Source organism: Oreochromis aureus, linkage group 11, assembly GCF_013358895.1.
Source record: "Oreochromis aureus strain Israel breed Guangdong linkage group 11, ZZ_aureus, whole genome shotgun sequence".
NCBI classification, from domain to species: Eukaryota; Metazoa; Chordata; class Actinopteri; order Cichliformes; family Cichlidae; genus Oreochromis; species Oreochromis aureus.
This window is the reverse complement of record NC_052952.1, coordinates 8534320-8546839: the sequence shown is the minus strand read 5'-3', so window position 1 is coordinate 8546839 and position 12520 is coordinate 8534320. Positions and strand designations below refer to the sequence as shown.

Below are 12520 nucleotides of genomic sequence, written 5' to 3'. Positions count from 1 at the left end.
TCTCCAAAGAGTCCCGCCCTCTCAAAGTCAAACAACTATGCACACAACAATATACACTGTGGATCCGTGTCAGTGATAAAGATCACGGGGATTAAGTGTTGGGTTCGATCATTATACTTATTATTACTATTTTACTTTATTTAAACACACTAACTCCCAATAAGTTCTTTTTTTGTTTTTGTTTTTTTTACAAAGCAGCCAATTGTCTGGGTCGTGGGATATCTATTTATTCTTTTTACCCCATTTTTTTTCTTCTTGCATTTGTTTATTCATTAAAGCCTCTTTGTGGCACTGGCTTGCAAGGTGCTCTTCATTGAGCATTCTCTATCTCTCTCTCTCTCTCTCTCTCTTTCGTTCAAGTGGCAACCAAAAGAAACCCTCATAAAACTGTCACACTAGAAAATCTTTGCTTCCGAAATACTTTTTTCCTCCATTCTTCTTGTCTTTTGGCTGGCTGACAAAAACTTTCCTGTATCCTCCGCGTGGAGACAACCATTGTGTCTGGACAGCAGTAGCAGGGGAACAAAGAAAGAGACCAAAAAAAGGGGGAAAAATTAATTTTTTTTTGTAAAGAATGAAGTGGTGTGTGTATATCTGTAGCTCTAGACTTGTAATGACGGGGATCCGCTGTGCTACTGCTACGTCAAATCTTATGCAAAAGCTTTATTTTGAGTTTGGAGAACAGTAACAGTGATGCACCAAAACATACGTAAATATAATATTTAGGCATCTTTGCACCCCGTAAATACATAGATATTTATTAATTTATTTAATTAATTTATTTGATTAAGTTTATTTACTTGAGCAAACTTTCTAGTTTTTATAACTTAACTTGAAATCTTACTTAACCACTACCTTAACATCAGTTACTCTTTGTTGTATAACTCCTTCCTCCTTCCTGAGAAATAAAAAAAAAAAAAATTAAAGGAGTTTCAGAGTTTCAGGCTTTTTTTTCATTAGGAAAGCTGCTTTTGGTACTGCAGTCGGTGAGGGTAGTGCTGGTAGTATTACATGTGGGTGTGCTGGAAGGAGGGGGAAGAGGGAGATGAGCAGGGGCAGGGGCAGGGAAGAAGTCATAATCACGTCTCCCTTCTCCCAGTTATGTGCAGCTCTTTGTCCCGGCTGTAACGTTTCCTAAGAAAGGAGCACGCAGGACAACTGGGAAACGTGCAAATGCAAATACATGCAGTGACAGTTATTAACCACACTGCTGTTCACAGGCAGAAGAAAAAGCCTCTGTGGCTCTGCCTATTGGACCTGACCTGGGTCCTGAAAAAGCAGCGTACTAGTCAATACTGCTTTTGTGCTCGGCATTCTTTGTGTACACCCGTTTCCACAAGTGTGTGTGTGCATGAATGCATTGTGGGAACATCTAGACACAGCCAGTTAGGTAGAAATTTAAAAACTAAAGATAGCCAACAACACCACTACTGTGTCCTTCATTTATATGCCAGACAAAAACAGATAAATAATAAAAGGAAGGAGCTACTGCTCACGGAAATCTGTGTATAAACAGCGACTATAACAAATGGTATTTGCACATAGAAATAATGGGGGGGGGGTTGTAAATCACAGAAAGCAGATAAATAGTCATACCGCCATCACCACAACAACACCATCTACCCCCTTGGGTTTAGCTCAGAATGGATATATTATATACAGACAGACAGACAGAGATACAGTCATACCTCTCTCTGCACCCTCCGGCAGAGCTCTTATCCCCCCCTGCTGTGGTTTTACTGGGCCACTGACTCCAGCAGTCAGCCTGTTCTGCTCCACTCTGCTCTGCCCTGACTGCTGCCTGCACATCTCCCACTGAGGAGTCAGCTGAGCCAGGCATGAGACTGCACACTGAACAGGCTACATACAGCTTAGAGGAGCTTAACACACACACAGACACACAGAAGTGCTGGAAATCTTAAGAAATTTGCAAGATTATACCAAACAGTACAGATATTATCGCTTCACAATCATGGGGATATTAAGATAGAAAGTATGCAGTGGGTGCTAAAACTGCCAGCTGAAATAACTGTTTATTTGCAGTGTAAGGTTAGTTGTAAAACACGACTAATTAAGCTGCTATGAAATGCATATATCTGCATTTCATTAAGAGAATAGTTAGCAGTCGTATTATGATCTCCGCTATGGATTTATGCACTTGTACACGCTCACTTTATTTCCACAATCAATGCTGCTTTTTTTTTATACACCTACTTTATTTGAAAGTAGATGTCAGACAGTGAAGAAGGGCATCAAGATGCATCTAATTACGACAATAAAAAGAACTGATAACTCCTGAACATGCTGGTGTTTTTACCATATATAACAGTTCCACAAAACCAGTTACACTAATAACCATGGAACAGTAATTTAATAAAATAAACTGTTATGCAATAAAACCAGTGGCTGTGTGCTTTGAGCTGCATCGTCTGTTATATTAAAGTAGCTGACAGAAGAGAAATAGCAACAATTAATAATACTACTACTACTAATAATAATAATAATAATAAATGAAACCATTAATATTTGAGCTAAGTATACAGGCTCCTTTCTTGTTATAAAAAAATACCCATGTCATGTAGTATGATGCACATGCCCGCACACACACACACACACACACACACACATCCGCATACTGTAGACAGACATGCTTGTCAGCTACGCTGGAGGGCCCTTGGCTGACTGCTGCTAAAACAGCCCTTCCCCCACAATAAGGGTCTGTCTGGGAGAGGGGGAAGGGAAATCATGACTGAATCAAGTCTGAATGCCAGCGTAACGGCACAACAGGCTGAAATAGAATAGAATAGAATAGAATAGACATATCTTGAATGAAAATAATTATGTATTCACTAATAAGCCCCTTCATTCAGTCACTTACGGTGGTCTCAGTATGTGTGTGTCTTTGATTAATGATGTAAATAAGCAGTGTGCTATTATATAGAAGAAATAAGGTGCTTAGGCAAACCTGTCCTAACTATTTGAGGCTTATTTTGGTCAGTCGCAATGGTGTGGGATCGCTTTTCATGATCAGTTCTTGGCTTGGGTGTGTTTTCTTTAATGTATTATCCAGGGGAGGTTTGAGGGGGAAATAAAGGAGGGGTGCAGCAGGCAATTCATGTTTTCCTTTTCAGGGTGTATTCTTGCATCATCTTTCTAACAGTTTTCCGGTTACCAGGTTGTTTTATTAAATATTCAGGGATAAAGAGCATTCTGTCCATTCAATGTTATCTGTTCTGTTTTTTATGACTGAAAAAATTCACGTGAACTCCAGAAGTAACAGTGTAGCAACACCAAAAGATACCCTGAGGTCATTGTTAATCGTCATGATTTAGCGCTGCTGCGAATACGACTTGTGTATTCTGTTCGATACGAGTGACGCTAAACTATTTTCTGCTTTGACCCAGTAACAACGTGGTTTTAAGTTATGCATAATGCATTAGAATTTTAAACTCTAGAGACATAAATCAATTTTACATGTGTGCTTGAACAGATGAGTGCAGCTTTCATGCGGTTTCTTGGTGATGTGCAAATATAATAAAAACAGTAAATACAGAAAAAGGTCATGTCATTTATACAAAAAAATTAAAATAAACAAATCTACACGTTTGAATATCTGATGTAGAACTGAATCCTAATGTAAAGCTTCCATACCACTTAACTCCAGCATCAAACTTATGTCACAAAGGGGTTAAGAGCATCGCCTTTTAAGCTTCATTTAGAGAATAAAGTGGACAGTAACTCTACGGATGCTGACACCTGCTACAAAACTCTTTCCAAACCAAACCATCCCATTTTGTGGTGACTAGAGTTTAAAGTGTGTGTGTGTGTGTTTTTTTGAGCAAGGCCAGTTTTCAGAAAGTTTCTTATATGAATGAGGCATTTACACTGCATTAAGAGGAAACTTAAATAAAAGTCCCTGCGATGTGCAGACATGGATAATATAAACTGACTTAATGCGCAATTGTCACAGTAGCTGCAGAAAGTTTACAACACAATATTTGAATAATTCTTCGCTAAACCACTTTTCTTTCACACTGCAGACCTCACAACCATTTTTGCTTGCCTTTTAAAATTATGTAAATGGTAGTTTTGGGGGGGTGTTGCCACACTGCTGGAGTGGATTTCTCCAAAGCAGTTAATGCTCATTACTCAAGACTGTTTTTATAAGTTATTCTGAGCACTTTTGGAATCAGCCCCCATTGCAAACGTTTGCTTTCAGTTGTCTATTTTTCACCAAGTAAATCATGGTTTGATTTGTTTTGATTAAAAGCAGGTGAAGTGGTAAGGTGAGTAAAAACCTTCATCCTCTTATAGAATTTTCGGAAACCCAAAAAACTTAACTTATAATGTAATAATTAAATACATTCTGGGCAATTACTGTTAGGAGATGAACTTGGAACATAATAACACAAATGTATCACTTCTTGGGTATTCATGGCATTGAAAGAGAGATTAAAAACACACTCAAGAATAAAGAAAAAAGCTGTTGAGTTTCAGTTCCAGCTGATATTTATTTCCTTCCTTGAAAAAGTTCTGTACACAAGTTTGTATCAACAATCTGACAGGCAGTGAATGGACACAATTTAGCTGGCATGAGTCCCCGCCCCTTTTCTGTGAGACTCAAAAAGAGGGTGGGTACTTTTGTTTATGGCATGATTAGAGACAATAAATGATAATTCTACACATCATATTGCACAGGATGGATGAAAAATAAAGTTAATATATTTAAAAATGCTTTCATATTTATATATAAAAAAAAAAAACAGTCTGAACTGACCACCTCGAATGTAGGTAATGATGTGTAAAAGATGGCAGCTCTAGACAGTGCCTGTCCTCGATAGCAACAACGTACATAAACACACAATCTTTTTGCTTTATGATACAGTCAAATATACAAAGACCGAGTTCACGTTTCATCGCTTTTCCTCATTTTTTTTCCATTTTTTTTTCTGAAAAACACAACAGCTAATAACCTGAATCTGAAATACAAATGCTATTCACCATGCCATAAAGATACTAAAACAATTATTAGCTAATAGTTAGCCCACAAGTAGAAAAGATTATATATTCAAATACAATGAGAAACGCAGTACAAGTAGGTGTTTGCAGAACTCAAGTCTGAAATTTGAATACGCTTGATGTTATCATCCTTGTTGTTTACTTGCTGCAACGCTAGTGCTATTTCAATCCAGTGGTTGATTGGCAAATGTGACATCAGTTAATGAAAACATCAAGAAATAAGTCAAATTTAAAGCTACAATCTCCTCGTTGTTGTCACAGGCAAGATATTTGACAGGAAATGCAAAAGCAAAGTGGCTGCTCAAGATAGTGATGCTCTTAAACCCACATGGCCCACAGGAATAGCCTGCAGAAACAATGCGTTCCTGTGTCTTTAAGGAGCCTGCAGTCTGGCACTGTAAACGTTGAAGGTAGGCTGATACAAAGGCTGATGCTGCTTTCAAGTGCTGTCGGACAAATCACAATTAAATCCTTAGAAGTTAAGCATGTCATGCCTGCAGGCTACGGTCAATACAGGATATTGAAATATATATGGACTGGATATCAGGGAAGTCTTAAGAGCATATGCTGGTAAAAGACACGCAAAGTTTGCCTGTTTACTGAAGTAAAACATGAATTACACACCTGAGCCACAAGGGCTCCCTTATTTCTTCAGAAGGTAAATGTAGTTTGGTGCCTTTGATTTCTAAAATCAAAAACAATTGGCACCGCGGTGTTAAAAGGTCTGTTTTGCGGGGGGGAAAAGAAAAAAAAAATGGGGGAAAAGCGTTTGGACAGGCAACAAAACCTTACGAGCACACGAGCTTACTGTAAGCACTTGAAGGCAGCATGAAAAGCAGCCTGCCGGTGGTATTAAAAATTAGAAAATCCAATACAGCTGTATTAGTAGGCTACACACACCGATTGTTGACTCCCCCACTTTCTATATAGATTTGTACAAAAATACACTGAGAAAATAATCAAACTGTTTCCTCTCTTTTTAAGTGTCCAAAAGTGTGTACATTTAAATATAAAAAAAGAAATCAAAAGTTGTGTGTTTTTTTAAACTCTAGCCCTTCGCCTGAGAAGGAAATGTGACAGACACAGACATACTGACAAACAATCGTGTAAGAAAATAATAATAATACAGGACTAGATCATGTATACAAGAAATTAAAAAAATGATCAAGTCAAAAATGCTTGGCCCAGTATATAAATACAACATCCCATATAAAATGGCATCTGAATACATGTACAAAACAAAGCTCATAGGATGGAGGAGAAAGGGGGAAAAGAAGAGAGAGAAATCGGTGAGGATTTCTCTATAGTTAAAATCTTGAAAACATTAAAAGAATTTTGGTCCTGAATCATAGAGAACATGTGTATAAAGTTCAGCACAGATTTGAAGTTGCGTTTGAATCCTGAAGTCTGAAAAATTACAACAGCTGGTGATTATTTCAATGTCCGTTTTTTTTTTCCTTTCTTTCTTTTAAAGAGAAGAACCGAAGCGAGCGCCACCTATCCATTTAAATAACCCTAATACTAGTTTTTAAACTGCTCGACAGTCTCACAGAAAATCTCAGCACAAGATAGGAACAAAGTAGGCTATCATGCTTAACGTGTTTTTTTTCCTTTTGCTTTTTGAGAAAATAGTCGACTTAGAAAAAAAATTTAAAAAAAAACTCCAACCCACCTTGGTTTCACTTTTTTTTTAAATCCCTCTTTAGTGACACACCACAACAACAAAAAAATGTCGCACGGCAGTCCCGTTTCTGTACCTTTTTAGTGGTGAAGTTCACCTGGCGATTGGTAAAAAGTTGCGAAATGTCTCTTTTTTTCCTTTCTTTCTTTTGTTAAATCGTCAACAACATTGATTAAGTGAACGACGTGCAAATCAATCACAGTAAAGTTGTTCAGTTCAAAACAGTCCACGACTGAGCGTTTTCAGTCTCCAGTACTACTTCCTCTTCTTCTTCACCCCCTTCACTGTCGTGTTGGTATTAAGTCCCACAGTCGACGCATCCAAAGAAAAGTAGCCTAGAAAAAGCATTTATTTGCTTTAAAGTTTAGCTCTCCAAGGATATGCAGCCTCTTGCCTATTTTGGGGGGCGAGAAAGGACTGGGGGGTAGTTTCAGCGGGGCTTTAATAGTCTGATGCAGTTAAACCTATAACACAAACTATTGCGCCCACTTATGCCCCCGTTTCTGTTTGTGGTCTCATTCTTCTCATTATTATTATTAATTTGCTGGCAGGATGTTACCTGTCGTTTCTTGCCTTTCTCAGTACGTGAACACCAGATTGGAGATGGTGGACTCTAGCCAATCCCCGGAGATCATCTCGCTGACTTCGGGTGTGCAGTAGTCGGGGAATTCGAAGTGGGACCCTCCGGAGCCGGACTCAAAGTTCAAATCCCAGTCCCTGTCCAGCACCGAGGAGCCAAAGCTCCCCAGCGACATACTATCAAAGCTGGGGCTCGGGTTGATGTCGAGCAAGTCGTCCTCGAACTCTTCATCCTCCGAGGAGGACGAGGAGGAGTGCGACGAGGCGGAGGAGTGAGAGCCGGAGGGGGTAGGCGAGGAAGCCCGCCGACTGCTGTACGTGTGCCCACCGTGGCGCTCCGATGAGCCGCCCAAGCTGCCGCTGCTGCCGGGGGAGTCGGCACCCTCCTCTCTGCCGCTGGCCGCGTCCTCGTACAGGCTGAGCGGGTCGCTGGAGTCCGCCGAGCTGCTGAGCGTCGGGCTGGCCGGGACCACGACGGAAGACGCCGGGCTCACGCTCAAGCTAGCCCCGCTGCTCCCCAACACGTATACTCGTCGGGGCTTTTTGCCATCGGGTATCTGCTTGGCTACTGAGGAGGAGACGGACTTGGACTTGTAGAGAGAGTTGTGGTGGTGCTCTGCTGGGTGCTCAGAGGCAAACAGTGATGCTTTGGTGCTATTGCTGCTGCTCCCGAAAAGTGATTTGTGGGGTTTGCTGCTGCTGCTGGGTGATTTGGATCCGTTCTTCCTCGAAGACGAGGACGTCTTAGTGCTGGTGTTGTTGGAGCTACAGTTGAGCTTTTCCCCCTTCTCTCCTGCGGGCTTGGATGCGCTCGATTTTACCTTCTTTCTTGGCCGGTACTTATAGTCGGGATAGTCCGCCATGTGCTTGAGCCTGAGCCGCTCCGCCTCTCTGATGAAGGGGATCTTGTCGCTGTCTCTGAGCAGCTTCCACCGCTTCCCCAGCCTCTTTGAGATCTCGGCGTTGTGCATGTCCGGGGACTGCTCCATGATTTTTCTCCTCTCTATCTGGGACCACACCATGAACGCGTTCATGGGTCTCTTGATGTGACCGCTGGGAGTTTTACACCACGCCGGGTTGTCTCCCAACTTGTCGCCGGCGGTCGAAGAAGCTGTGGAACCCGGGGAGAGAGGCGAAGCGGCCGTTTCGAGGTCCATGCACGCCCCGGAGTCGGAGCTCGAGTCCCCGGCGAAGAAGGACAGCGCCTCGGTGGTGCTCTCTGTGTGGCTCATTTTCTGCACCATGCTGCCCAGTTGTGCAGACAGAGGGGGAGAGCGGTGTGCTTGCTCTTTCTCTCCCTCTCTCCTTGCTCCTCTGATTCACTATTAAAGCAAACTCAGCTCTTTTCTCCCCTCCTCTTCACAGTTTGAGCCGAGTAAAAGCCAGTGCAAGAAATAATTCACTCCTGAGATGCGCAGTAAACTCGGCAACACTTCAGTCCAGAGTAGCCTCAGTGGGCTAGATGCGTAAAAAGAAAAAAAAAGTTTAATTTCCAGCTTCTGTTGGCGTTTAAAACAGCACGGATGGTAGCCCAGTCTCCACTGTGTACCCTGTAATCAGTCTCTCAGTCTCCCCTTCTGTTATAAAAACCAGTTTAGCCGTGGGGGCAACTGAGCACAGTCTATGCAGCTGCAGAGCGCAGACCGGGTGCCACACTGTGCGCTCGGGCACTTACAAAGGGCTCCCAAGTACAGTGTGTAGGGTAAGTGCTTTTCTCTGCATCAGAAACAAAAGCCATGCATGCTGTGTAAGGGAGGAAAAAAGCAGCTAGAGCGAGTTACACTGTCCGCCTCCCATCACCTACAGTCGCGTTCCAAGCAGCCCTCACGGCCCGGCCCCCTTGCTTGCATTTATTCCTTCCCGTAATACAAGGGCGATAAAAATCCACCAATGAAATCCTGTCGCTAGCCTGCCTCCGCGCCAGACTCACGCCCACCTCGGCGCCGATTGGCCGAAAATGGAATCTAATAATAATCAGCGCGTGCAATGAGGAGCCTCGTGTCTGACCTCATTCCAGAATACAACAAGAAACTTCATTTTTTTAAAGAGACATTGGCTTATGTTATGAACACCCCCCCTTTCCTCCAGCCGACTCTCACCACCAGCCCATGTGTATATCATTAACATGTAGCCTTGCTATAGGAAAGCTAAGTATACTTCACCATATGGCCGTTTAAACAGAGTGCAGTATGTACCAGTGCGCCCGAGACGGCACAAAAGCCACGCGCTCTATTTTAACCAGCCTCCTTTTCTTCCACTTGCACAGACAGTGAGGATATTGTGCATGGCGCGCACCTATAATAAAGCCAGCTGATGCAGTCGTGCATTGCCGTATGCTTGCAATGCTAAAGATAACACACTCTAAGGTTATCTGGCGTATACTGCAGGCTATATTATAATGGGATCACTCATTTAAACTGATTATCCTTCTAAGGACTGACTGAAACATGCGATAATTAGTTTAATTGGTGGTAGTTTGCCTACAGGTGGTCACCGTGCGAGCAGACTGACATGATAGTTTGGCTAGTGTGAGTAAAGACTCCAAGACAGCCAAGCTGTATATATGCTTTGCGCTTTCACTCCTCTCTCTCCCTCTCTCTCCGAGGCGGGGTTGGGCGGTCTTTTGTCACATAACACATATCGAACGAACCCTCTCCAGCGCACTAGAAAGAGAGAAGCGAGGAGGGAGGGGAGAAAAAAAGAAGAAGAAGAAGTAGGCTGTGTGTGTGATGTGTGTGCGCATTAACCGCCTGCGAGAGCGCGTGTGCTCTCTCTCTCGCGCGCGCGCGCGCACACACACACACGCACACAAACTCAAAACTGACACTCAGTGCAGTTTTTCGTAAAACAAAAAGCACCGGTGAGAGAGAAACGCACGGCGCTGCGCAAGGTAAGAGTGTGCCCAGTTTTAACCACAATCAGATGAAACGTGTGTACAAAAACAGAAAGCCAACAGACACGGAGCATCATTTTATCTTGTTTTCCTGAATCTTACCACATGCACCTAATAAAGGTGTGCAAAAAGTATGTGGGTAAGAAAAAAAAAATCATCTTTTGCTTGTGGACATATTATCATCCTACAGCAATCACAGCACTTACTAGGCTCTGTTTCCTCGGGGCATCCAGTTCATCCAGTAAAACAATTTGTGGTTTAATCGACTTTAAATGTAATGAGTCACATAAATGAAAGGAGACGGGATGAGAGTAGGACGTAGGAAGGCTTTAAACTACAATGCGGAATTGGGAGTGACGCTAGATGGCGTCGCATAGCCGGAGAGGACCCTGTCTGGGTCTGTGCTGCAGAAAATTTAGGGAGAGTAAAAAGAGATCAGCCCCAGCATTGAATACAGTTACCAGGGGTGAATTACATAATGTCTCTGTGCGACAGGGAGGCATCCAAGCGATACTGTTGTGCAGAGTGAACGTGTATCTGCGGGTATGTTGGAATAAGGTATAACAGACTGCACTGAGGTAGAACAGGCTGTGGAATTAACTGGAAATGGAAGCAATATGGTGGTGTTAAAAAAAAAAAGATTGAAATCAGTCACCACTTTAATGATTCTGGCTTCCAGGGGAGCATGCCTGTTTCTTCACATTAAAAAAAATCAATCTAAATAATAATTTTAAAAAGTAGTGCCAAGTGTCTGTGTAACAGAGAGAGACCAGGAGAGTTGATCAGATGTTCAGTGTCTTAATGAAAGTGGAGTCAGAGGTGACTTAGACCGCCACAGGGAAATTAGTATGAAAGTACAGTCGCCAGCGTTACTGGATGCATTTCACTGGATACAATTATATTCAATATGGCCTCGTATCTGCAGTGCATCCAAGTAAAGCAGTGGGTAATTGGGCTCCAATTTGTGTGTTCATGGAGCAGAACTGCAATGGATATAAGAATGTTAACTCGTAAACTCACACTTTGCCATAATGCGTCTTTTAATATGGAAATGCGGGACAACACGATGCAGTTTCAGTCTTTGCAATAGAAGTCGCTTTAGTCCAGGAAATACCATTTACTTTACAAGTTTAAAGCTAAAAACACACACATTTCAGCTTGAGTCTATTGAGGCCGGTACAAATTCAGTAATAATAATAAATACAGACAACAATTTCAAGGGTAGTATATGTTCTTCATACATTTTTCTCTCTTCCAACAAACTCTTGGGAGCTCTGTGCACCTGGAGGGACAGCTGGTAAGCTTTTAAATGTAACACCTCATTCAGTACCTTGAGCAGGTGTCTTCTATTCTATTCTATTCCATTCTATTCTATTCTATTGTAAAACATAAATGCAACCTTTCACCTAGTTTTGGTTTCACAGTTAACTTGAATACACGTCAATTTCTTGGCACACTTATCTGTCTTTCTTTCCCTCTGTCCCCCCCCCCCCCCTTACCTTCTCTGTAAACATTAGCATGCCACACACACACGCGCGCACACACACACACACACACACACACACACACACACACACAGAGGTTCGCACGACCTAAAAGGATAAGTAGTGCATTCAAACTTTCCTCTCGCTTTCTCCGTCTCTCTCTTTTACTGCCATTGTTCCACTAAGGTGCAGCTGCCACGCGAGTCGGAGTGGGTCGCGTGCCAACCCCAATCTCAACAGGTGTTCTTTTTGCACACACCCCAAGCCCCCAACTTCCTTTGTCTGTCCTCACTCTTTCCTTCTCACACACTTTCTCTCTCTCTCACTCAACTCCTCCCTCCATTTTTCACTTCACTAACTTTTCTTGCTCTCTCTCTTTTCTCTCTCTCTCTCTCTCTCTCCCTGCCCCTCCCAGATCCAAATTTACTTGAACCAAATAGAATGACCACAATTAAATTAAGTTAAGGTGGTTTATACAGTATAAAAACGTGTAAGAAAATACATTAGCACACATTACATCCTGTGTTACATTACATGTAAAACATAATACGATTTGAAATGTTACTTTAGCCAATGGGTAAGATGGTAAAAACAAAAGTAAACATAAAGCATGAAAGAAAAAAGGTGCAATTCAAAGATTCTGAATATTCTGCCACTTTTAATAAGACTTATAGCAATGTCAGGTTTTCACTATAGTACAAACTGAATTTTGCTTGGGTCTTACATTGTGTCAGGAACTTGGTATTTCTGTCTTTATACAGGCTACAGAGAAGCAAAAACTCTGGCCTATGTCTTAAACTCTTTAACTCTCCTTCTTCCTTCTTCTTTCTGTGCGGACTCTCTCTGCTTACCCATCTGTCATTC

The 12520-nt window shown here is 42.2% G+C and overlaps 1 protein-coding gene across 1 annotated transcript; it reads right to left on the bottom strand.

Annotated features, from left to right (window-relative positions):
- Positions 1-4491: 4491 nt before the first annotated feature.
- On the bottom strand, positions 4492-9114 carry sox4b (SRY-box transcription factor 4b). The gene has a single exon (XM_031751776.2). It carries the CDS (start codon positions 8521-8523, stop codon positions 7279-7281), a length of 1245 nt encoding a protein of 414 aa, XP_031607636.1. The 5' UTR covers positions 8524-9114; the 3' UTR covers positions 4492-7278.
- Positions 9115-12520: the final 3406 nt, after the last annotated feature.